Source organism: Aulonocara stuartgranti (genome assembly GCF_965226115.1).
Source record: "Aulonocara stuartgranti genome assembly, chromosome: 20".
In the NCBI taxonomy this organism is placed as follows: domain Eukaryota; kingdom Metazoa; phylum Chordata; class Actinopteri; order Cichliformes; family Cichlidae; genus Aulonocara; species Aulonocara stuartgranti.
Window position 1 is genome coordinate 16,039,240 of NC_138956.1, and position 25,898 is coordinate 16,065,137.

The 25,898-nt window shown below is 42.3% G+C and overlaps 2 protein-coding genes across 3 annotated transcripts; both read left to right on the plus strand.

Annotated features, from left to right (window-relative positions):
• Positions 1-4,465: 4,465 nt before the first annotated feature.
• On the plus strand, positions 4,466-12,443 carry nsfl1c (NSFL1 (p97) cofactor (p47)). 2 transcript variants are annotated; one of them, XM_082518058.1, is made up of 9 exons: positions 4,466-4,611; positions 5,318-5,418; positions 5,543-5,617; positions 8,058-8,223; positions 8,350-8,445; positions 9,413-9,522; positions 9,638-9,775; positions 10,636-10,806; positions 11,241-12,443. In XM_082518058.1, exons 1-9 carry the CDS (start codon positions 4,510-4,512, stop codon positions 11,401-11,403), a joined length of 1,122 nt encoding a protein of 373 aa, XP_082374184.1. In that variant the 5' UTR covers positions 4,466-4,509; the 3' UTR covers positions 11,404-12,443. The 2 variants fall into 2 exon arrangements, with proteins under 2 accessions (XP_082374184.1, XP_082374185.1); XM_082518059.1 differs by having other exon boundaries at positions 4,471-4,611; positions 5,540-5,617.
• A 1,846-nt stretch (positions 12,444-14,289) lies between these two features.
• fkbp1ab (FKBP prolyl isomerase 1Ab) lies at positions 14,290-23,892 on the plus strand. The gene is made up of 5 exons (XM_082518079.1): positions 14,290-14,564; positions 14,671-14,718; positions 18,336-18,448; positions 20,834-21,001; positions 22,544-23,892. Exons 1-4 carry the CDS (start codon positions 14,528-14,530, stop codon positions 20,960-20,962), a joined length of 327 nt encoding a protein of 108 aa, XP_082374205.1. The 5' UTR covers positions 14,290-14,527; the 3' UTR covers positions 20,963-21,001; positions 22,544-23,892.
• The last annotated feature ends 2,006 nt before the right edge of the window (positions 23,893-25,898 follow it).

The following is a 25,898-nucleotide window of genomic DNA, read 5'->3' on the forward strand; positions in this document are numbered from 1 at the left end:
GATCAGCAATGACGGCGATATCCTACTAGATGTACGAGCCAGGATCAACGCAGCGTGGATGAAATGGCGCCAAGTCACCGGCGTCCTGTGTGACCGAAGAATGCCCAATCGCCTCAAGTCAAAGATCTACAAGAGTGTAGTGCGCCCCGTCGCCCTCTATGGATCCGAGTGCTGGCCAGCCACCGGAAAGCACGAACAAGCCCTTCACACGATGGAAATGCGGATGCTGCGATGGTGCCTAGGCCTAACACGATGGGACCACATCATGAACACCGACGTTAGAAAGAGGATGGGAATCGCGCCAATCACAGATAAGATGCAAGAAGCGAGGCTGCGGTGGTACGGACATGTGGTACGGAGCGATGAGAACTCAGTGGTGAGAACAGCACTACGGCTCAGCCCCCAAGGACGTCGACCTAGAGGCAGACCAAAGCGGAGATGGATGGACCGAATCAAGGACGACGTGAAGAAGATCGAAGCCGATCTGAGCGACGCCCTTGACCGACCCAAGTGGAGACGACTTTGCAGAAAAGCGGACCCTGCAACCGAGCGGGAAAAACGCTAGGAGGAAGAAGAAGATGTGCCTGAGGATGGAGTCCCATTTTTCAGCCGCCACACTGTTGTTTGTCAGTCTTATTTTCAGCACTTAAGGTCCAGCTCCAGCATCCAGTATCTGATTGTCTGCCTCCTTAGAGTGGTCATCAGGCTGCTCTGTGACTTTCTTGTTTTTTCACAAACCTTCAAACTAAAGTCTCAATTTCCTTGTCTCCCAGTGTTCCTTGTGTGGCCCAACTTACCTGTTCTCATCTAGCTGGTCCATTCTCTTTGGAATCCGTCAGAGAATTACCGCATCTACTCACCTGTCTGCCCTGGCACAAAACAGATCAGTGCTTCCCTTCCAAGTATCCTCCCCAGATCAGCCATACTTGTTATTAATCTCTGTCTCTCTTCCACAGCATGTCTTTTATCCTGTCTTCCTTCTCTCTCCCCAACCGGTCGCGGCAGATGGCCGCCCCTCCCCGAGCCTGGTTCTGCGGAGGTTTCTTGCTGTTAAAAGGGAGTTTTTCCTTCCCACTGTCGCCAAAGTGCTTGCTCATAGGGCGTCATATGATTGTTGAGTTTTTCTCTGTATGTATTATTGTAGGGTCTACCTTACAATATAAAGCGCCTTGAGGCGACTGTTGTTGTGATTTGGCGCTGTACAAATAAAATAGAATTGAATTAAGTAAAACCCTCTGGGACAATGCTGTGGAAGTCTTGTCTGTAGGTTAACCTGAGCCAACCTGCCTCTTCCTCTCTCTCAGTGGTTCCAGTCCTCATAAGCCAAACGGTCCCCAGGAAGTCTCGTAGCTGACATCTCCTCCAGTATTTCTTTGTCATTATTTAATAAATCTCTCAAACTTTTAATTTGTCTGCACTGCTCTAGAGTCCACTACTATTTTGGTGTATGACACATATTTGTAATATTTGTTGTGTGTTCTTATTATCTATCTTAACTATCTTAACAATCTCAAGTGTTGCTAAAATAATCTTTCCACTATAAAAGCCTAAAACCATCTGCACTAACAGGGAATGACAAAAACAAACACATTGAAATCTTGTCCAGGAGATTTTAGTTCTGTCTGTTTAACCACCAAAACTACTTGGTTAGGCAAATACCATGTCTTAAAAGTAATCTCTTACAACATTAGAAACACGTTAAAACCCTTAATTTTCTTGTATATCAGTGTGGTGCCAGTCCCACTGAACCTTAAAGGTGAAAACACTATTTACATTTCACTATGTATTTACTATTCACAGGAGGGGAGGAGGTCACGTTTTCTGTCCGTCAGTTCATCAGATGCTTCCAGTGACATTCCAGTTAACTTCAGCTGACATCTAAAGTCTGCCGTCTACTTCTAACATTTTGCAACTGTAGGCTCACTGTAACATTACACTTCGACAACATCAGCCTCCAATCTCATGGGACCATAAACACACACATAAATCAACACTCACGCCTTCAGGATTTCCTGAGGCAAGATTCACTGATGTCAAGCCGTGACATGGGTTGAAGCTGACTCTAGTGTGTGTTGGTGTGTGACAGGCTTTAGGACATGATAACAACTACTTCTAGTTTTGTTCCTTTTTCACTTTATACATCATGTGCATGTGATTTTTCTTGTTTTTCTTCCATTGGTCTGCATGTTTACACTTCACTCTCTTCCTGATATCATTCCCTCTCTTGCTTTGAATCTGGGTGCTGTTGCCTCATTACGCAGAGCCTGAAGCTAAAAACATCCAAAGGGGGAACTATATGATCACAGCCTCTTAAACTTCCTCACTGTATTTTTCCTTTATTTATCTCCATCTTTTGTCTGCGTCTGTTGGGGGATGGTGGGTGTTGTGCTTCACCAATGTGACAGCAGGGTTTTCTCACTTCACTACAGATTAATTAGCCTTGAAGATCAAACAACGAAGAGCACATGGCACAAATAACCCCACCAACCCATGTCCCCCCCCCCACCCCACCCCCCCCACCCCAGAAAAAAATTAAGACGGTCCAAATCTGTCTGAATGTGGATTGCTTTGTGCCATCTGACCAGCCTGCGATCAGACACTTTATTGGAATACAAAGGTAGCCTATCACCCATGGGAATATTCTCACCATCTGCTTATCATACTGGAATCAGAGGAACATGTTTCCTGGAGCAGTTCTGCCAGAGGTGAGGGTGTTTGACATTTCAGTCAGCATTTGTTTCACGGAGCACTTGCATAAAAATATAAACTAGAGATAGGGGCTTAGAAGTTCCCACATTGATGTGTCAGAGTTTGTTGGAATGGAATCAGATTAACGAGACAAAATGAGATGAAAACCCTGACAGGGCCTGAAGAAAAGCTAGAAAGTTGTTATAGTCTGTTTAAAATAAGAGGTGATCTTTTCTCTTTCTCTCTCCCAGCAACTCGCTTGTCACAAGGGGTCAGCCCAGCAGGCAGCCTTTACACCAGATACTCTTTTTGATGTAACTCCAAAAGGGATTTGTGTCCCCAGTTGGAACTGAACCAAATGCAAATGTATAATCCAACACAGTTAAATTTATAGACTTCTTTGTATATATATATATATATATATATATATATATATATATGTATATATATATATATATATATATAAAAACACCCAGCACGCCCCTGCGGGCGGTTTATCCTTCAAGCTCGGGTCCTCTACCAGAGGCCTGGGAGCTTGAGGGTCCTGCGCAGTATCTTAGCTGTTCCCAGGACTGCGCTCTTCTGGACAGAGATCTCCGATGTTATTCCCGGGATCTGCTGGAGCCACTCGCCTAGCTTGGGAGTCACCGCACCTAGTGCTCCGATTACCACGGGGACCACCGTTACCTTCACCCTCCACATCCTCTCGAGTTCTTCTCTGAGCCCTTGGTATTTCTCCAGCTTCTCGTGTTCCTTCTTCCTGATATTGCTGTCATTCGGAACCGCTACATCGATCACTACGGCCGTCTTCTTCTGTTTGTCTACCACCACTATGTCCGGTTGGTTAGCCACCACCATTTTGTCCGTCTGTATCTGGAAGTCCCACAGGATCTTAGCTCGGTCATTCTCCACCACCCTTGGGGGCATCTCCCATTTTGACCTCGGGACTTCTAGGTTATACTCGGCACAGATGTTCCTGTACACTATGCCGGCCACTTGGTTATGGCGTTCCATGTATGCCTTGCCTGCTAGCATCTTGCACCCTGCTGTTATGTGCTGGATAGTCTCTGGGGCATCTTTACACAGCCTGCACCTGGGGTCTTGCCTGGTGTGATAGACCCCAGCTGGATAGCGTAGTGGTTAAACTACACGCCTTTGGAACAGAGGATCGCAAGTTCGATTCCTGCCTGGGGCGTCTGTATCCAGTAAGGGTCCTAAGGCTAGACCCCCTATGCTAAGCAAGCCTACCGCAGACATGAGCGAGACAGATAAATATGAAGGCATGCCGGCTCGGACGTCGCCCGGATCAACAAGGTCCGCGTCAGGTGTTGAGGAACCAGGGCACCCTGACGAAAAGTGGGCTACTGGAACAAGAAGGCATCGGTGGGCAAGGGACGAAAACAGGGCGTTGTTGGAATGCTACTACGCAAGTAACCCCGGCGGAAGGGGCTACATGAATAGGATGAGGGACCTATGGATATATATATATATATATATATATATATATATATATATATATATAGTGTAACGCTAATGAGTTACTGCTCAGTTTAACCTGTGGGTATGTCGCCACCAAGTGGTTAAAATCATGTTAACAACGCAGAAAATTGTAATAAAAAAAATACACTGTGTTCAAAATTATGAGAGCTGTCGATACTCGTTGAAAAAATAATAAAATACAGTTTGAAACCACTTTTTTCTTTTTTGACTGTGATGTGTTTAACAATTGCTTCCTGTCTGGTTTGTAACAGGATAGGAACCATCATCTGTTGCTAGTTTCTTCAGGTGGAGGCGGACGAGTTATTGAAGGAGCGAATCAAAATGGCGAACCAAGAGGAGTCAGTGAGGGAGTTCGTCGCTGTTACTGATGTGGATGAGGAGAGGGCCCGTTTTTTCCTGGAGTCTGCCGGCTGGAATCTGCAGGTACGGCTTTTCTGTGATCTTCCATGGAGCTGCGGTGGACTGTATGAAAGACCCTATGAAGGAAACTCAGGTTACCGGGCAGGTGCCAGACCAGTAGCTCGACGGCTAACGTTAGCCGGGTTTTGCCGGTAATTTGTGCAAGTCACCCTTTGACAATGGCCGGACTGCTTCTTATCATCAGCAACAATTCACGCGTGCAGTTAGTCAGCTGATAGCGTCACGCGTGCAGTAACTACTGCTGTGTTATCATAAAGAAGATTGTCCATTAAGTGTTGTCTAAGCTGGTCTGCCGTAAACCTATTGACTCATGCTAGCTAGCGTTAGCATGCAACGCTAAATAAAATGGTTATTATTAGTAGCCACCTTCCCGGGTCGTATGGGCTGCTCCATGGGAGAATAACGTGTGTGTGTGTGTGTGTGTGTGTGTGTGGGGGGGGGGGTTTAGGGAAATAAACGCATATCCACAGTATTTGCGTGGTCTGATACTGTAAGATAACACAGACATGGGCAGTTTCTTCACTGTACCAGCGTCGTCAGTGTACAAAGACAAAATAAGTCAGTGAAACTGTGGCTAAATCGCTTAATCCTCGAGAATGTTTGACGTGAGCTCTTGACTGACGTGTTACCGGAGCGGTGTACTGTAGCATCTGGAGCTCGTCAGATATTATCGTGCTGTCACATTTGCATGCTCGTTTTGCATCCTCAGCTTGCACTTGCCAGCTTCTTTGAAGACGGAGCCGATGATGACATAGTGACACTTCCCCAGCCTGAGGGAGGCTCCTCGGTGTCCCGATCCGCAGGCCCCAGGTATAGTCTCCATCCAGCCTGTCAGTGCTTTAATCACAATGTAATGGCACAATTATAAGAGGGACGTTTTTGTTTAAGTACAGGACACTTGTACATGTATTTATACAATTGTATCGTCCAGTAGTCAGCCCAGAGTGACCTCCTTCAGAGATCTAATGCATGAAGCAGAGGATGAGAGTGATGAAGAGGAAGGCCAAAGGTAAGTGTGCTTCCCTCTTGTCTGTTTATCTTCAGTGAGTGTGTGGAAATAAGACCACCGCTCTCTTAGGCTGAGTTACAGAAAAGCTTCAGTGTGTCTCAGTATAATACTCAAATAGATAATTACGAGCAAAGGAGGTGAATACCTTTTTGTGCCGGAGGCCTTTCAGAATGGGTGTGACAGATGTTGCTGTCTGTTTGAGCTGTGGATGGATGGTACAAAGTCACACCTAGCTGGCGTGGTTCCAGAATGCACCAAACTATTTTTGGTAACACCTCATTCTCTGGGAGCTGGTCGCTTTCCTGCTGTGTCAACAGATTCTGCTGCTGGATCAGTGCAGTGGACTAGTTGTTAAGGGGACCGTGTGGGGGTACTGATAACCTTCATAGTCATTTTTCATTTCATCCAAGCAAACAGAGCTAAAGAACACAGTATTTTATTCCAGAGTCAGTAATGATGTCATTTATAATTAACATTTCTTCTGGTTCTGTTTCTCAGTGCACAGTGGCTTCTGGGATAGTTTGGAGGAGGGGGGAGTGTCTTTATTTCAATATGTACACAGCTCAAAATGAGTGAAGGGACATTCACACATTGCTGTATTAATCAAAGTCAGTTCAACTTCAGGGATATCAGTTGATCCAGTTAGGAAGTGTAAACCATTGTGAATCCATTTTACTGACTTTGGTGCAAACGACATTCACAACAGGTGCAGTATACAGACAACAACAAGACCAGGGAATGGTTTTACAGCAGCTGCTCTCTCTTTACCTCTGATGTTAATTGTTTTCTGTAGTTTTCCTTTTGTTAGTAGTATTATCTTCTATGGTAGCATGAGACAGTACCTGTTGTAGAAATGGTGCCGTATTTCTTGAGAACTTCTTGACAAGTCAGTCTACAGGACTACCTGTGCAACCTTAAGGAGCTGTCAGTACAGTCACATGCTACTATGACACCAGCTTTAGAAAATAAAAACAGTTAGGAGGGATAAGAAGAGAGCATTGGTCTGCAAAAGCTTTCCCTCTTTGTTGTTGTCTTGTTGTTGCCTCCACAGCACACCTGTTGTCAGTTTCGTTTCATGTCTATCATTTTTAAGTTTGTTTCCATCCAGGCGACACACTTTAACATGCATAAGAATTATATAATGCAGCACTGTAGATTGTGCAGTTTTCAAGTCTGGTTACATTGTTTGTCTTGCTGCCTGACTACTAGAACAATGTGCACATAGTTGGCTACCCAGACACCCGTCTCCAGTGCAACTGTATGCTCATCTTATTTCTTTGTTGTCCAAACAGCTGATACGCTGCAAAGGACTACTCAGTAGAGATGTTCCATTTTCTTTTGCCTATTTTCTTCATTATGTATCAAAACTTTAAAACTATGAAAAGACACATTGAGAAAAGTGCTTTAAATTTGCGATTGTTAAATGTTTGTACCTTTAGCTTTGATTACAACTTTCCACTCTATCAGGTTGTCACATGAAGCCAGTCCAACACCCTTGAATAAGTTCTAACATATGGTTGCTTTTCTCACTCATACAGTTACTGTGCTGAATGGTCTGTAGTCCATTCATTGTTTCTAGATCTAAGCACTTTTCTCCCTTCTTCTCAGTTGGTTTCAGAATTGATTTTTTCCCCCTGTAGATCCACCATGAAGGCTTTATTCAGTTTTCTACACACAGTTGAGATCTGTCTGAAAGATTCTGAACTTGTCTTTCCTGTGGTGATCCTCCTACAAATTATTAAATAAAACCATGTACACTTTATAGTCCAAGATGTAGGAGTTACCTGACTAGCCTGTTTGTAAGGAAAAGGATAGACAGGAAAGACCAGAGCTAGCTGGTTAGCAGCAAGTTGACTTTCAAAATAAAAGCCAGGAGACTGTTGAATAATCAGTCAGTTGCCTTGTGTTCTCAGGTGGATGAAAAAGTAAAGATAAATCACTAAATGTGTTTTTTAGTCTACCCAAATAAGCTTACTCCTAAAAATCACACGTAAACACACATACTATCCATACACCAATAGACTTAGTTTATTTGTCATACCTCCAAGAGAACAGAACCATCTGCAATTATTTTACTTGTGGTCAGTACCTTTGCTCTAGACACCAACTGTGAGCTGGAGGACCACTCCGACCAGATCCTGTGCTGTGCCAAGCTTATAAAGGTTGCAACACAGAACAAGGATTACTGCGGCCAGTTGTCCATCAGCAAGACAAGAGACTCACTGTAAACAGTCTTTATTGGGCACAAAGGACAAGGACTTTAGTTTTTGCACAGAAACACTGTTGTTTTTCAACCTTTATTTTGCAATTATGGCTTTATTATCCTCACTCTCACACTGTGACATGCGACCCTGTAGAACACTATTCTCTCTCTTTCCCCAGAGTGGCTGTTGTTCTGTTTATAAAAGACTTCTAACTAGCTCTATTCCCACCCTCTCAGGTTTTTTGCAGGAGGATCAGAGCGCAGTGGGCAACAGATTGTGGGACCTCCTAAGAAAAAGAGCTCCAATGAAGTGGTAGAGGATCTATTCAAGGGGGCGAAGGAACACGGAGCTGTGCCTTTGGACCGCAGCGGGAGAGGACTGGGGGAGCCCAGCAAAGCTAAGGTGAAGTATAGCTACTGTGAACAGCTGTCCATGACAGGCTCCTTCTCTTCTATGTTGCTCCTGTTAGCAGATTTCTTTTGTGTCTGTAAATCAGTTACTCTGTTCTGATTGTACTTTTTGTTCTAGGCGTTTGTTGGCGGAGGTTACAGGCTAGGAGCAGCCCCTGAGGAGGAGTCAACTTATGTGGCTGGTGAGAGGCAAGCTTCCAACAGGCAGCAGGATGTGAGTGTAGATTATTTTCTTTCTTTTTGTGGGTAATTCAGTCCTTGCATTGTTTCCTGTCCTGTGTTTCTGAATCTGCTCCAAGGTAGACTTCAGTCAATCAAAGCCTGGGGCTCTTAGTTTATAGCAATAAAACAAGACAGTAACAGATGAAGGGTGATCAATCCTGTTCCAGGAATCCAACTAATCATTAATCAAATCCTAAAGAGTGTCCTGATGAGTAGAGTCACATAACACCGAGATGTTTGTTTTGTTGCTTTGTTATATAAACTGCACTCACGGCCATCTCACAAAGCATACCAGTGCTGAAAGGCATGATGCACTTAAGTTGTTGTTCTGAGAGTATTTCAAAAAGTATATTGGCTCTAAAAGTAGCCCATAAATCTGAGAGAATATGTAGGCAGAGTAGAGGTCTCTTTAGCCACTAAGACCAGACAAATCCTGCAGGGATGTTGCACTATTACAGGCACTCTGTGGCAAATATGCTGCAATTATGTATCAAGCCTGAATGCACTCTGCAGAGCACAGTTTGCCTGAAAGTATATAAATGCATGTTTCAGCAGCACCAACAGTACGAAATAAAAGGAGCTGATTTTAGAGCGTTATTCTAAGAAATCATCACTAGATTTGTTAGAATAACTATATTTAACTGCATTAATAATGCAAATCATACACCTAACCTAGGAGGCCTTTAGGAAGCATCCTAGTCAGAGGCCCAAACCATCTCAGCTGGCTCCCTTTTCTTTGTGGAGGAGCTGCGCCTCTGCTCCACCCAACCAGCCTTTAAAGAAAAATAATTTCTGATGCTTGTATCTGTGACTTTGTGACTAGTTAAGGCTAGGAACGTAGGTTGAATTGTGAGTGGACAGCTCGGGTCTCTTCAGAGCAACGGGTGGGTACAGCGTCTCATTCAGTGCCTCACCAATCTGTCTGTCAGTCTCAAACTCTGTGTGTGTGTGTGTGTTAGGTACATGTGGTGCTTAAGCTGTGGAAGACCGGTTTCAGTCTGGATAACGGTGAACTCAGAAGCTACGATGATCCTGGAAATGCCAACTTCCTTGAAGCGATCAGAAGAGGGTGAGATTAGCTGAAATCTATTATTTGTTTGCAATTTCAGTAATTTGCTTTTCGGCTCGTCTTATGTCCTGATGAATGTTAGTTCCACACTCACCCGTTCATCCTCATCCCACAGGGAGATTCCTCTTGAGCTGAGACAGCGGTCTCGAGGGGGCCAAGTCAACCTAGACATGGAGGACCACAGAGATGAGGACTTTACCAAGCCCAGGATGGCCTTCAAAGCCTTTGACGGTGAAGGACAGAAGCTGGGGAGGTGAGGATGACGTTTGATTTAACATTGTAGCTGTATTGTGTCTATTGTATGGTTTTTAAAAAAGCACTGACTGAGCTCAGTGCAAGCTTCATTCATATAAAGGCCAGTGAACCAGTCTGCCTCGTTTTTCAAGTTATCATGAATCATCTGGATGAATTACTGGTTTCTATGGGTCATAGAAACTCCAAGGTTACTAATAACCTGCATAAGTCATGCATGTTGACGGTAAGTACAAAGAAGAAAATTCCAAAGCAATGGTTCAATCCTGACATTAGTATGGAATCATTCTGGATACGATGTCTTATCTGTATCATTAATCTTGAACGTACCACAGCAAAATTAAATAACCCACGACTGTCGAAGCTTGGAAAATCTTCTCATCCAAAGTTATTTCCTGGAAGAAGTCTATAATATATATCGAAATTCTCACTATTTGATTTTCTTTATTTATTTGTGGATGGGGATATTTAATACTTTTATCAGTTTCCAGAACATTGTTGTGGTTTATAGGCTGGTGATTATCTGAAAATAATACAATCTCAAGCTAAAAAACCTTTTCCTCAGGCCATGAAATTGTCTGCTGTCCACGGGACTGCAGGAGCATGTAATTTGAATAGTTAAATGTTTGATTGAATACAACCCCAGTAAAATCGATCAGCAAGCAGCAAATGGAAAAGCAAAACCCAAACGAAAGTGTTTCAGACAAATGTTTGGAAAATAACTGCAAACCAAATCAGTAGCTACTTTATTCTTCAGATGTGGACATTCATGTATTTAAAGTATACGTTGTGTATGTTTTGCATTCATAACTTCTGTTCACTTTGGTCATGTTTGGGTTTTTTTTGCCCTTTTCTCTCCAGCGCCACACCAGAGTTGATTTCAGCTCCGCCCACCTCCCAGCAGGACCAAGCTGCCAACGAGGCCCAAGCCAGTGCCTCAGTGACTCTCGACCCCTCCCAGCCCGTCACTAACATTCAGATCAGACTTGCCGATGGTGGCAGGCTGGTCCAAAAGTTCAACCATACCCACAGGTAAAAAAAATTTAAGTTGCATGTGTTTCTGCTGGACGTGGATATGAAGAGGACAAGATCTGTAGATATTTGGTCCCAGTTATGCAACCAGTCCTTGTGATTGTTAAGGCAGAGACATTGTGTTGTTTCAAGTGTCTTATTAGGGACACAAGGTTTGGGGGGTTGTAAATCAGTGAATCCCTGTCTCATAAACCCAACACACTGTGATTTTACACCAATACAAACCATGTTCTTAAAGAAGAGAGAAAGAAACAGATACACAAACTGTGGTACACGAGTCTGTAGACAACATTTAGCTTGGTCAGTGCTACCAGCCTAAATAATCGAAGAAGGTGAAATCAGTCCTGTATCAAAGAGTAGAAGCTAACATTGTCAGATTTCATCCTGTCATATAACCCTTCTTTCCTGTCCTGCCGTGTTCTTGTGTCTCTCAGGGTGTCTGACCTGCGGCACTTTGTGGTGGCGGCCCGGCCCGCCATGGCTGCCAGAGAGTTCATCCTGATGACCACCTTTCCCAACAAGGAGCTGATGGATGAGAGCCAGACACTGCAGCAAGCCAACCTCCTCAATGCTGTAATCGTCCAGCGGCTAAAGTGAGGATGAGAGAGGAAGATCAGCCCCCTGAACCCTCTCCCTGTCCCCCTCCTCCAGCTGCCCTCCCCCCTCTTCCACTCCTCCCTCTCCCTGTGGTGTGGCTAAGCAGCTCTTTGAAACCTGCTGCCCTATCGAGGGTGGAGAGAAAACAGACTTATGTATGGACTTCTAATTTCTCAGTTTTGTTTTTCTAAAGTGAAACTTAACACTCTGCTTCACAGCCCTGTCCCCCCAAATTCTCCCCCCTCTCCCTGTCTGTGAAAGACGGTAACGGGGACGAAACTAAAAATCTTCCAGACTGGAACAGAGTTCATGTAAGAGCCTGTCGGAGCCTGAAGATGCAGTCTGAACGACAGTTTAGTTATAAAGGTGTTCACTAAAGATTTGTTTGTTTTCCATTAACCCATCTTTTCTTTTTCTATAGACCTTAACTCAGCCCATCAGCTGTCAGTAGCCGGTGCTTTGGCAGATCCACACCGTGACAGATTCTCACTTTGATTCTGTCTCAACAGCACAGACCAGAATCACATAACCAAAGCCAGTTTATTATCGCATGATGACGTGGCTTTGTACAAGTTTCCATTTCTCTCCACACATTCATGTTGGAGAGAAATGGGTGATGATGTAACAAAACATCAAGGATTTTTCTCTCTCCAAACAAACCTGTACCAGTAGCCTTACTCTTCTTTACGCATCTCCACAATCACACCTGTCCATTTGTTTAAATGAAGATGGAATAATTTTTTTTTAAATCAACTCCTTTTATCACTTCCTTCTTTTTTTTTTTTTTTTTTTTTCACGCCGATTGTAAGATTGTCCCAGTTAGACAGAGGCATTTTGATATATGAACACCAATTACACATGGCTTTATTATTAAACCAATGGTCGAGCAAAAGAACATTTAGATTGTAAACACTGGTTTGTGTTAGCGGAAGTTGAATTCTTAAGATACACTGACATCTTCTATGCATCCTGGGGCAACACAAAAATATGTTTGGACCTCTGGTGAAATAAATCCATTTTATGGTTGATGTATAAAGAAATGATGGTCTTGTGTTTTTGTTATTGTTAGTGGGATATCTGCTGCTTTTATAAAGTGAGAAAACATGAATTATAATATGCTAGATAATGTTAGCATTTCACCTGGGGGACATCAGTGAGTTTATCAGTGACGTAACCACATTTCATGTTGGTTTTCTAATGTGTAAATCCCTCCATTTGTCAGACTTCCCAAAAGAAATTACACATGGACCCAGCAAAGGTGTGTATACACCTTATTGCCAAATACCGCCATTTCCATTGTCAGTCTGGCACACAGACTGTATCTAAAAGAAGGATGTTGTCACAGGTACGTCGCCCTTCTGGATGTTTTGGCTGTCAGAATATTTGGTTTGTTTTCAGGAGTGACCATATTTGGACAAGAGGCTGGAAGCCTAAGTTATTGCATGCTAGCATGTTTGGTTAATAAGGTGCATCAATGAACTGCATGAATGCAACATTAAACACACATCTGCTAGCAACTACTAAGTAGCAGACTTATCAAATACTAAGACTGAACTCACCAAAACTGAAGCAAACAGATTCTCTGCATCTGGCAGCAGGTTTTATTGTTTGTCCAACTGTAATTAGCAGAGGTAAAGCTTGGCACACAGCTGCCAGCTATTCAAAGTGGCTACCTTCCTTAACAAAACAAAGGCATTCTAAAAATATTTACCCACTGTATAGCACTTCTTAAGAAAATATCTGTAGAGTCTTGGTTTCTGATTATTTCTGCTGTGAGGTTGAAAATTTTAAAATGTAAGAATTGAGAGGAAGGCAGATGATGTGGTTTCTAATCTAGGGGTCCTCCTTGGATTTGGGCATGCCAAAAGGGAGGGAGACGATCCCAGCTGGACATGAGATTGTCAGTTGTGTCTCTTGGCTGGCTTCGTTCCTAGCCTCTTAGTGCCCCTTTGGAGAGTGTTGTGTGGGAAGAGGGAGGTCTGAGCAATCTGCAACACATGGTAGATGGATTTATGGAAATGTCAAGCTTTGTGTAATATCTGACTATTGATCAGATCTGATGGGCCCCCTTTGTTCTAATAGTGTTTTATTGTTTGTCTTACGTGACTCACTGTATAGTGTTTAGATCTAAGAAACCTAAAATCATTCTCGTGAATAAAAAAAGCTTCCACTTTAAATATTTCCTTTCCTGTTCTCACATACAGTTTAAGCTTACTGTATTCTGAATTAAGATGAATTAAGATCTCAGAGGCCACACACACACATCCACGTGGACTCGGTTGGCATGCAAATATTTTATAGTGACTTTAGCATAACAGTCTCAACTACTGCGCTACAGTTTAACGATAATAATAATAATAATACATTTTATTTATAGGTGCCTTTAAGACCCTCAAGGTCACCGTAAAATAGTACAAGAACAATAGCAACAATAAAATAATATTTTAATAATAATATAATAAACATTGCAAGATAAAATTTAGACATAAGGTTGAAAAAAATGAACCATGGAGAATGAAAAAACCTAAGAAGCAGGTCAGTTCTGATTCTTCTTTCAGTCAGAAATGAATGGCACGTAACTTTTTTAATTTCTTGCTACGTTGTGCTTTTGCATTTAAGGAGCACTTGCTGGTGCCCAGAGTAAACCCAGTGCGCTGTGATCGGTTTTTCCTTTTTGAAGGCCTGTTTTTCTGTTATTTGCAAACTTTTTTAATCTTGATTTTTTTTTAAATCACAAGATAATATCTGAACAATATATTATTCACTTTTAAAACTGATTTTATTTATTCTAATAACATTCATCTAAATATGAAAACGGGTGGCCTGTGGCCGCCAGGGGTCCGTTCCAGTGATTTAGATTGGGTTTTACTTTGGTGGTCGTGGGCGGAAGTGTTGATGTGAGCCATTGACGCTAGTGTGTGTGTGTGTGTGTGTGTGTGTGTGTGTGTGTGTGTGTGTGTGTGTGTGTGTGTGTGAGTGAGAGTGTGTGTGTGTGTGAGAGAGAGAGAGAGAGAGAGAGAGATGTGGAACATCCGCCGGAGGAGCGCGCAGACAGACTGACTGCGGGAGGAGTGTTGCCGTGTTCAGGGACAGCAGCAGCAGCTCCAGGACGCACAGCGCTGAAATGGGAGTCGAAATCGAGACCATCACCCCCGGTGACGGTAAAGCCTGCTGTACATTTTAACGTGCTTGCGTGCAGCCATAGAAACAGCGCCTTAATTGCGTCATGAGCATGTTATGTTGAGCTCCCTTTTGGCTTCTCCACAGGACGGACTTTCCCCAAAAAAGGACAGACGTGTGTGGTGCATTATGTCGGTGAGTTTGACGTGACAAACTTAAACTGTACGTGCACGGACACACTGTACACGTTAGGCACACCGGCGGGTTCACGGGAAGGCCGTCCGAGTGGAGTAACGGCTGTGGGCACTGTGTCCTACACCCGTTCTGAAAAATAGCTCAGCGTGATAATCCTGAAAGTATCGCAGGAGATGATGAGAATCCTCGCAGGGACGCTGTGAGGGTTGGATTAAGAGCAACGTGCAGCCGGACAAAGTGTGCACAGCAGACATATTTTGTGCCTCAGACCTTTCCAGGCAGTGATTTCTCAGTAGGGCAAAGAGGTATTACTGTCAGTCACCGACCGAGCTGCGTGGAAATTTAACCCCTTCGTCGCGTTTCTACTCCCCGCACATTCGGTGTGTTGGGTAGGTGAAAACGTGCAAAGCAGCATCAGCAACAGTAGGTGGAGTTGGTGGTGGAGGTGGTGGTGTGTCCCGGGGACGGTGCTCTAGATTCACCACTGCGTAAAATAATGCGCGCCTCAGTCTGGGGCCGACCGCTCCATTACAGCCTCATGAAGATCACTGGATGAATGTGGTCATTTGTCTTGTCTGGATAATTAACAAATGAGGAGGTGGAGGGGGGACGCAGACTGATTCCGCCGCAGGGTTCACTCAGAGGACCAGACAGACAGACCAGAGGAGCCCAGACAGCACGGTTTTAAATCCCGTCTGATTTCCAGCGCTTTTCTGTCTTTGTTGGAGTTTCTCTGGGGTCGTTGGGGGGTTGGGGGTTGGTGGCGTTTAGCTGAGCCGATTATAACCGTCTGGCTGACTGTAATAATAGCAGGCTCAATCCTCTACTATTTTCTGGAGAATTGCACGTTATGTGAACAACACTGAATGTTGGTCACTTCGTCACTCTGAACAAGAGTTAGCAATATCAGTCACATCTTTTATTTTTAACCCCTCCTTTGTGCCACCAGGATAGAGCTGTAGGACTGATGTACAGCACAGTCTGTGGCTAAGACTTATTTTCTGTGTTAATTAATATCTCAGTTGTCTTTTGGTGGTTTTTTTGTGTTTTTTTTAAGAAAAAATGTTTAGAAAGGAAGAAGCTTATTACAGTTCACTGGAGTCAACTTGGATGGCAGCATAAAATGTTTTGTTGTCTAACTAATAATCCAAAGCCACAGGGTGCAGATGAAGACTGAAATGGTTCAATTTATTTAAGTTTTAATTATATAGTGCCAAATCGCAACAGCAGTTGCCCCAAGGTACTTTATATTGAAAGATAATGATCCTTTAATATTAGAGTAAAACCCAACAATAGAACAACCCCTTATGAGCAAGCACTTGGCGACAGTGGGAAGGAAAAACTCCCTTTTAACAGGAAAAAACCTCCGGCAGAACCAGGCTCAGGGAGGAGTTGGGTTGAAATTGAAAATCATACTGTGTTAAAAAAAGTCTAAAGTAGTGACTGGGGCGATCGTGGCTCAAGAGTTGGCAGTTTGTCTTGTAACTGGAAGGTTGCCGGTTCAAGCTCTGGCTTGGACAGTCTCGGTCATTGTGTCCTTGGGCAAGACACTTCACCTCCACCAGTGTGTGAATGAATAGTGGAATTGTAAAGCGCTTTGAGGGCCCGAAAAGCGCTATATAAATGCAATCCATTATTATTATTGATAGCATAACTGATTGGCAAAAACAATAGTGGATAAAGAAGGATTATCCAAAATATGAACACTCGTCCATGACAAATTGTCAACATTAGCAAATTGGTAGCACCGTTTAATTGACTAATGACGTATACTTGACCTATTAATATTAACAAGCCTATGAGTATAGAGTTATTAACTAATAAGCACGGGGTTTCACAGTCAGATCCAGCCCTCACTCGTCACATCTGGTTTCAAAACACTGGTGATAGAGAAAAGTGACTAACTATCCAGTGAGTGACTGTGTCCATCTTTTATACTGGCTCTCATTTAAACAGACTAAGTTTTGGCAACATATACCCCCCAACCCCCATTAATCTCTAGTTGCCGATCAAGTCACACATCACTTACTAGATCCTTCTCACTTACAAATCCCTCCATACGCTGGCCTTCAGTATCTGTCTGACCTCCTTCACCCGTGCACACCGTCTCAGATCCTACGATCTTCAGCCATGGGTCTGTCCCTCGCTCTAACCTCTGTACCGCTGAGCTTTCAATGTGGCAGCCCTACCCTCTGGACTCCTCTCCCATCTGAGCTCCGCAACGCTAGCAATGCAATGCTAAAACCGTATGTTGAGGTTTAGCAGTCGGTTGTGTGCATGCTAGCAGAATTTGTGCAATCAAATTTGTGGCTTTTTCTATTGCCAAAGTTTTGCATAAATTAAAATTCTCCTCAGATAGTGCTATATGAAAAACTAATTTATTACAAGCCACTCATAGTGGAGCATGAAGTTTGTGGATCAGCAAAGTCATTGAGAGTTTTCTTGTGGAAATTGCACACTACTTCATGGAAATCCTTCCTCGTGTTGCTGTTGAGACGTAAAAGCAGTGGACAGACTGACAGATATCATTAGCATGCTTTGCAGTGTATTAAAAGGGAGTAACATGTAGATCATGTCATGCAGTTCCCAGCATACTAGACTACATATTTGTCTGCACCTGTTTTTAGTTTGGCAAAGCGTGTTGCCTGGTGAGACAGACATAACTCACCCTGTAACACAAGCCTCTTTGCTTCGAGATTATGTAACATGAAGTCAGAGCTCATTTGGGCTTTGCAAGGCAAAGCATATTTTTTAAAACTTGTTTTTAGGCTTGAGACTGCATTCTCTCCTTTTTAATAACCCACAATCTGCAGGATTTCCTCTCTGAGCCGTCTCCCTTCCTGCAAGCCTACAAAGTTATCTTGACATGAAACAGGATATTCCGTTACACAAGCGAGTCTTTTTTTGATGCAGACATCTGTATGAAGATCAAAACTTGGTCTGTCTGGGAGCAGCTCTGCATCCAGGAAATGATCAGCGTGTGAGAAAGTCATTATTGGGTTCTTTGCACCGCAGTGCTCGGATCGAATGGGACCTTTAGCTTGTCCAGATAATCTGATATCTAGATTTCCAGAAGAGGACAGGACACCCCACCGTGCCGCTGGGATTACAGGCTGCATCTTGCCAGCTCGCCTCCTGATCTGCGTATCGATATGTGTTATGTTGCATCAAGCAACCACACACACAGACACACACCCTTCCACGGTGGTGGTAATAACAGTAATAACGATGGCGGAAATGGTATTGGAGGGCTGCTATTCTGTGCACCCATGCCTGCATCTTCCTGACTCACATTCAAACCCACCATGCAGACAGCTGCAGCTTCTATTTCTGAGATGCTGAGAATCCCTTTATTTGTGCGCTCTGTATAAACACAGCAGAGATGATGGATGCCAGAGAAGCTTGGAAGACATCACTGTTTGCAATGGTTTTATGAAACAACTTGTACACGTTAGATATTAGCCGGCCTGAACATTCTGTGAGTGATTAGTCCTGTAATTGTTCATGTTCAGGGGTAATGGCTGGCTTTTTCAACAGCAGGATGAGGGCGTGCACCAGCAGCTGTTTCTGTTTCTCTCACACACTGTACTTCCATCTTACCGTTTCCTTGTTTGCAGGCTCTCTCACAGACGGACGGAAGTTTGACTCTTCTCGTGACAGAGACAAGCCTTTCCGGTTCAAGATTGGCAAGCAGGAAGTGATCCGAGGCTGGGAAGAGGGTGTAGTGCAGGTAGGCTGGAGAACTTTGGGAAAAGGTAAAAAGGTTATTATTAGTAGCGTTACATTTTTCCATCATAGACTTTACATGGTGGGTTAGCACGTTTTAGTTTTATATATTCATCCCTCCAGTGATACCCACCTTCAGTTTACTAGGCCATAATATTCTCACTTTTATTTGGGAAGTTAATTTGCTGCTAACCATTTTGTATTTTCCCTACTAGCTGAGTCACTGGGTAGGTTACTGTTGTGGCGGTCTTCAATATCCATCTGCTGCTTTGTAGGAAGGATCTAGTCCTGTGGTTGGAAAGATTCCAACTCCACTATCTTGGACTGCTGCTGGTGTTCGTACTCCTTACTGGAGATCTTCTGCAAGCTGGAAGGCCACCAAACTGGCTCATGTGCTGCAGTTCTAAGCTGTACAACAGAAGAAAGCTTACTTCACCAGCTGCAGTCCAAGATGATGGAATTTAACTACAACATTCACTGAAGTTGATGATGATTCAATAAAACATGGATACATCTATGCTCATTCAGCCTATTTTCAGTCAGGTTAACAACCATCGACTCTGCTGAGAAGATGGAAATAACAAAGCTGACGTGTTCCACTGGTTTTGTAGTTCTTTTGGAGCCGGAAATAATAATGGATTGCATTTATATAGAGCTTTTCGGGCCCTCAAAGCGCTTTACAATTCCACTATTCATTCACTCTCACACACTGGTGGAGGCAAGCTACAGTTGTAGCCTGGGGCAAACTGACAGAAGCGAGGCTGCCATATCGCACCATTGGCCATCACCAGTAGGCGGAGTGTCTTGCCCAAGGACACAACAACCGAGACTGTCCAAGCCAGGGCTCGAACCAGCAACCTTCCAATTATAACACGAACTGCCAACTCTTGAGCCACGATCGCCACGAGAAGTGACCATATTTACAGCCGAGGATGGTGTGCTAAGTTATCACCATATGCTAGCTAGTTTGGTTAGCAGACATGCTGTTGCTAATTAGTCTGAACACTAAAAAAAAAACAAAGAATTTCAATCAACAGTTCAGGGACTCTGATTAACTGTCTGCTAAGCGGCGCATGGGCTGGACACAAAAACAAAAGAAAAAAACAGTCTGACCATGAAAGCAGATATATGAAAAGAGGTAGTGCGAAGTAAAATTCTTACCGGGCAAAAAATGAAAACTGAGATTGCATTTTGCAAAATGTCTTTTAACTTCTGCTTAGGCTATTTGCAGACTTGCAGTCCAACAGATTCATTCACGATTAGCCAAAACGACCCAGACTAAAAACAGCCTAAAAAAACAGACTTTAGAAAGGCTCCAGGACCAAAAATCGTGCCCTTTAGAGTTTGCTTGTTCAGACGTGTTCATTGTTTCCTGTTTATAAACAGTATCATTATACCTGGAGCAAATGCCATAAATGCCATTGTTTCTGCTACTTGTCTGGTTCCAGGTCATGTAACTAGTTAGTTGTATTACTGTCAATTATGAAATTCAGCTGGTTAAAATGAGGTGGTGATGTCAGTGATATCAATGTACCCGCTCATGTGCTTTGTAAATAAGTGCTGAGCTTATTGTTCCCACTGGTTTTACATTGGACTGACTTGATTGCAGAAAGGAAATAAACATTTTATTATGTGTCTTAAACAGTCTTAAATTTGTATCTAGTACCCCATACGGAAACCCCAATACAGCACATATAAAATAATGATCAAGCAATGAAGCTAAAGCTGGTCTATAAGCTGTGTGAATTTATTCAGATGTCCTCAGAGGACATTCTGCAGTGTATTGTATGCCACTGGATCAGATGCTGGGGGAAAAGTCATAAAGCTCAGCAGCTTCAGCAGTCATGATTTAGAGGCAAATGTAACTGGGATGGTTTCAAAGAAGATGTATTTTGCTTCTGTAACACATAAATTTATTGACATGGTTCCATTATCGAGTTTTCACTTACCAAGCTCTCCATTAACTCTGTTCCTCTGTGCACCAACACAGCAAGGACACAGCTCCATATCTCACCCGCTCAGCCGTGCAGCATTTAGATGAGGTGGCTGGTGCTGCCTGTGTGGACATCCTGTATTTTTAATGGTAGCAACTTCAAGTTCTCTGTGTGCTCAGTGTGATCTTTAATATACCCACAGGGCATTTAGATTGATTTGCTATTGTGCAGTAAAGCAGTCAGAGTAGATGCACTGTGGATAAGATTGAGGAAAACTGAAGCATCATTAGTAAACAAGATATTTTTACTGTCCCCTGTGGCTTATTATCTAACTTCCACTGCAGAGACTACATTATGATCCAATTAACTGTATTTTCTAGCAGAACAAGTGCTCAATAACAATCCATTGCCTTTGTCCTGTTTCTGTCTCCTCCTCTTCATCCTCCTGCATCTAGATGAGTGTTGGTCAGAGGGCCAAGCTGACCTGTTCACCTGACTACGCTTACGGAAACAAAGGCCATCCGGGCATCATCCCACCTAATGCCACCCTCCTCTTTGATGTAGAGCTGCTGGGTTTGGAGTGAAACAAACCCGCTGGCTTTATTTATTTTTTTTAATGTTGTGTAAGTAGTCTGTAAAAAGTCACAGTCTGATATACATTTAGCTAGCTTACATATTAAACACAGGGCAGCACAGCAAGTGATGAATGGACTGGTTCTCGTATCATGCATTTCGACTCTACTTGAGCACTTGGAATGCTTTATACCCATTCATGCAAGCACTTTTCTCCTACACTTAATTGCTTTCCATCTAAACACACACATTCATACTCTGACGAACACCCTGGAGAGCAACTTGGCGTTGCCCAAGGATTCAAATAAAAAATCAGCCACCCAAAAGCCCCATAAACTCATAAGGCTAGAATACAAGGGTTGTTGTTATTGAGAAAATAACTGGTAGCACACTCACAAGTTCAGGCTGTCCTAGAGCTTTCCTCTCACCACAGATGAGCTGTTGTTGTTGTACCTTTGTCATTTTAATTTTTTTCTTTTTGTCCTGACAGGACACAACTAGCCTACTTTAACACAGTACCATAGCATAACAGTTGGCTAGCTTCTTCAGTAGCTAGTTTATTATTTCACATTACATGACATATTGTAGCTGCAGCATGTATTGAATTCACTCACTACCTATTATTATAGCATTTCATTATGTTACAGAACTAACATATTCACACATGAATATGAACTGGCTAAATTTGGGTTAAAAACTGAGCTAATGTAGCTATAGTTATAATGTAGCTAGTTAGCTAGTTATGGCTACATTCTAACTTTCTTTCTGGGCTCTGTTTTTTTAAAGCCTCGGTGTTAGCATTGTTTTCTTCTACTTCAGTGGGTGTTTTTTTTTTTCTAGCTTTAGTTTTTAGCTGACATTCAAAAGCTTGGTTTACAATCTCCTAAAACTCTACAGGTATAATACAAAGACATAGATACCCCATAATTAGTGTAATTAATACTAAAAAATAGAATTTAATGACAGTGAATCAGCTTAGTGGATGTGACACCAGACAGCTTTGGGCCACTCCCCTAACTTTAAGTGTTATTAATGTGGAAATTAGCTATAAAGAACAAAACCATTTCTCCAGGTTGTAATGTTACAGCTAAAGCTCTGTTTGTAGCCAGTTTATACTGGCCATTAGAGGAAATGAAGTTTTTGGCTTTTAATTCTGTAACCTAGAAGTTGATACTTGTTTTTAATGTTCATATATATCCTATATTCCAAGTTACCGTCTCAGTTAAATCCAGTTTGGATCCCAGAAGTGCACCTATTCAAATATGTTTCACAGCATCCATTTAGCATTTATGCTTAATTGACTTCCTACACTCCTTGTTTTTACCCTTACCCCTGAATTGGTCGTGGCAGGAAGTTTCATCCTGTTTAAAGGGAGTGTTTCCTTCCCAGTTGCCAAATAGGCGATTGTCTGGTTGATGTGGGGGGTTATCTTATTCCATTAAGTGCCCTGAGTGTATATACTGCTGTTAAACACTTAAGCTTGATAAGATGACTCTTAAATCTCAATCCAAACTAAAGTGTCAGAGGTATCTCCATCTGTACATCCTAAAATGTTTTTAAACAAGATGTTCTCCTTCATGTTGTCATCACAGGGGACTTCCTACACGGGCGACCAGGAGAGAAGCTAGGAGAGTCTGCACTTGAGGCTCAAGTCAATATTCCACTACTTATTTCATCAAACTATGACAGGTTGTGTTATTTTGTCTCTGTGACTGAGTTGATTCTGTTTTTCCATCTTATTCTTCCTCCTAGAAAAACCATGGGTCATAGCCTTAAAAACCTCCACGTTCTTAATCTTAAAATGCTAATTGAATTGCTTTTCTTTGTGTTTTAGAAATGTTGTGCATGGTTACGCTGAAAAGTACATAACCAATGAACCACTAGCCGAAACATTCATCTTTATAAGTCCAACCCATACTGATGTTATATGTTTGACAGCTTGTTGTATTCCAAAAAAAAATAAAGGAAAAAAAAAAAGTACAAAAACATATTAAAAGCACACATTTTTATCCCTGCCCAGCTTCAAATTGGGTTAAATAGGCATAAGGTTAAATTTAATGGCTACTTGTTGTGAAAGTCAGGGAAGGCCTTAATGGTGCGATACAGGAACGTAGTTTCTGTAAAACACCACTGTGTTTACTTTTTCATTGAACTTGCGAATTTAAGCTGGCACAAAAGAGAACAAGTAACAGTTGTAGATAGCTCTCATGTGTGCCTAAATCTTCTCACCAGATACACGGTTACTACTTTACCCTATCTGCATGTTGTAGGCCTGATGGAAACTTAGTGCGTACATGCTGAAAGCTTTGCATCTGATTTTATTATTACTGCCTTCTCATCTTGCCAAGTCTTTAAACCCCATTTAAAGCCATACACAGGTCGAACGGTGCAACAACGGGATTTGTGGGAGCACGTGTCAATTGGAAGTTTGGTTATTTTTGTCTTATAAAAATAGGATGGAAATGTTTGAAATCAAGGGGAGGGTGTCAGTCAAATTGCAACCTCCCTGATTTATTTTGTGGATCAATTACAATTGTGTATTTTTTCAGATGCTCACTTTCTATCTCTAGAATCAACATGGCTGATGTTCAACCTATGACGATAAATTTTCTTCTTTTTTTAGTTATATTTTATTTTTTTGCCACTGTTAAGTACCACACTGCCTAACTGAAGTCTGTGTTGTCATAAAAAAAGTTGCTGACACACAGGCGTCCTTGTGGTTTTTGTATCTAAAAAAAAAGTAGTAGTTTTAAATGGAGTTTAAATGAAGGGATTTGCTGGCCTGGCTGTCTGATATTGACTGTTGATGTTGCACATTGGCCAAGCTGCAACTGGTGTGACAGCAGTCCACCTATGTACTGTGTAGTTCTGTGCTGATGCATTACTGTATGCAGGCTAAACCAATGAAGACATATTTAAAATAAAAGAAGTACTCTCCACATGCCTATGAAGTTTATTTTTGGCTTTTTTTTCCTACTCCACTGTATTTGATTTATTACCATTTGGGGCGTGACAAAGTGCAGACCAATCATCATGCTTCAGAGGCTGCCTCTGTTTATTGACTGCTGCTCACTGACCTGCAAGCCAAGGGTGGGGTAACCTAGACAACTAAACTGATGAGCAGCTTATATAATAAATTGTATTAACATTAGATAAACACTTTAAAAATCAATAACTTGTGAAACTATTTTACCACAAGTGCCTACAAGCTAATCATAAATACCAGCTTAAATAAAAGCTTTTGTGCATATTTTTTATCTCTCCTAGAATTCCACTTGGTGCCATCTGGAACCTTTAAAAGGTGCTCAGGATGCATGAGCTTACTGGGGGGGAAAGTAAAAATGTGCTGCTTCAAGCTGACTGGAACTCTGTATGAGTTACTGCACTGCAAAAAGACCACTTGGATTAATACTGAATGAATACACATACATTGTTGGCTTAACCTTGTTATAACTGCTTTCATCTAGACAGCAAGCAATACCATGTTCTTAAAATCTTTGAAGACAAATAGTTATTATTGACAACATATAGGCATATAGGGAATATAGAAGGATTCTAAGTATCACATTACTTCTAAAGGTCAAATAAGTTAAATCTTTAATAAAATGTCTTTTATCTTTAAAACTATGCTTAAAATGCTGCTACCTTTGTATTAGCAACATTCAGGAAATGACACAGGAATATGGGGATTCAAAATATTATGTTCTAGTTTGCGTCTAAGTATCATGTCACCTCTGACATCAATTTTAAATTTCACATCTGTGTGGAGTTTGCATGGTTTGGGGTTATGTAAATAGGTAATTCTAAATTGCCCATAGGTGCGAATGGTTGTCTGTCTCTATGTGTTAGCCCTGCGACAAACTGGCGACCTGTCAGGATAGGCTTCAGCCCCCTGCAACCCTCACATGGATAAGCAGAAGAGAATGGATGGACAGTTCTGATCTTTACTATGCAAATTACATTCTTTACTCTTTTCAGTCTGGTTTTCAAAAGTACTCCAATGAGACTGCTTTCTTGAAGATCTATAATGATCTTTAAATAGCTTCTGATGCAGGGAATTATTCTGTAATAATTTTGCTTGATCTCAGTGCAGCCTTTGATACCATTGACCATAAAATCCTACTTAATACGCTTAAAGTTTTCACTTGTGTATTTTGGTTTTTCCTTAGGCTGGGTTTCTACTTATCTCAGGGCTGCCCAATCCCAGTCCACAAGAGCTACTATCCTGCAGCTTTTAGATGCATCTGTAACCCAGTGTTAAAAACGGGATTAAAAGTATAAATATTCATACTCTCACGATGGGAATAAATATTGATAAAAACAAAATTAATTATAATAAATACTGATAAAAAGCATGTAAACATAAGTTTAATATGTACATATGTATATGTGGTATATAGATGGTGTGGGGGCAGGACTTAGTCCTTTAGAGTGTGTTTGTCAGATCCACTGAGCGACCAATCATTGGCCGGTCTGACCCTCCCCCCAGTCTGTGCGCTGCTGAGACACCTGTGCGTGCCTTCGTGTGCCAGTAAGATACGCCAGAGACACAGACGGTGAAAGATCAGTTTACCCGTGCGGCGAAGAAGCTAGCTGGATAGTGAAAGTCCTTTTTTCGGCGAGAATAATAAGAGTGATACTGTATTCCAGAGGCCGTGAGCCAACGTGAGCACTGTGAAGCCCCGTGTAGCATTTGTTGCTTCGCATGGTCAGGTTTTTTCCTTTGCTTATTTGGATTGGATTGGTTTTGAGGACCTGAGAAGAATCGAGGATCCCTTTTCCAGTACTGGATGGCGAGCCCAGCCCAAAGAGCCGGATGAACTGGTAGATTGTAACCCGACTGGTTACAAACACACTGAGTGACTACTGAACATTGAAAGACTGAAATTGACTTTTAAAAAAAAGACACAAAAGACAATATATCCTTAGGTCGACCATTTGTGGGGT

Excerpts from the sequence above, each read along its gene's own strand:
- nsfl1c (XM_082518059.1), top strand. The coding sequence starts at position 4,510 with ATGGCGAACCAAGAGGAGTCAGTGAGGGAGTTCGTCGCTGTTACTGAT. Across the intron at positions 8,224-8,349 it reads GGGAGCCCAGCAAAGCTAAG|GCGTTTGTTGGCGGAGGTTA; the intron begins GTGAAGTATAGC and ends TTTTTGTTCTAG. Across the intron at positions 8,446-9,412 it reads CTTCCAACAGGCAGCAGGAT|GTACATGTGGTGCTTAAGCT; the intron begins GTGAGTGTAGAT and ends TGTGTGTGTTAG.
- fkbp1ab (XM_082518079.1), top strand. The coding sequence starts at position 14,528 with ATGGGAGTCGAAATCGAGACCATCACCCCCGGTGACG. Across the intron at positions 14,719-18,335 it reads GTGTGTGGTGCATTATGTCG|GCTCTCTCACAGACGGACGG; the intron begins GTGAGTTTGACG and ends CCTTGTTTGCAG. Across the intron at positions 18,449-20,833 it reads GGGAAGAGGGTGTAGTGCAG|ATGAGTGTTGGTCAGAGGGC; the intron begins GTAGGCTGGAGA and ends TCCTGCATCTAG.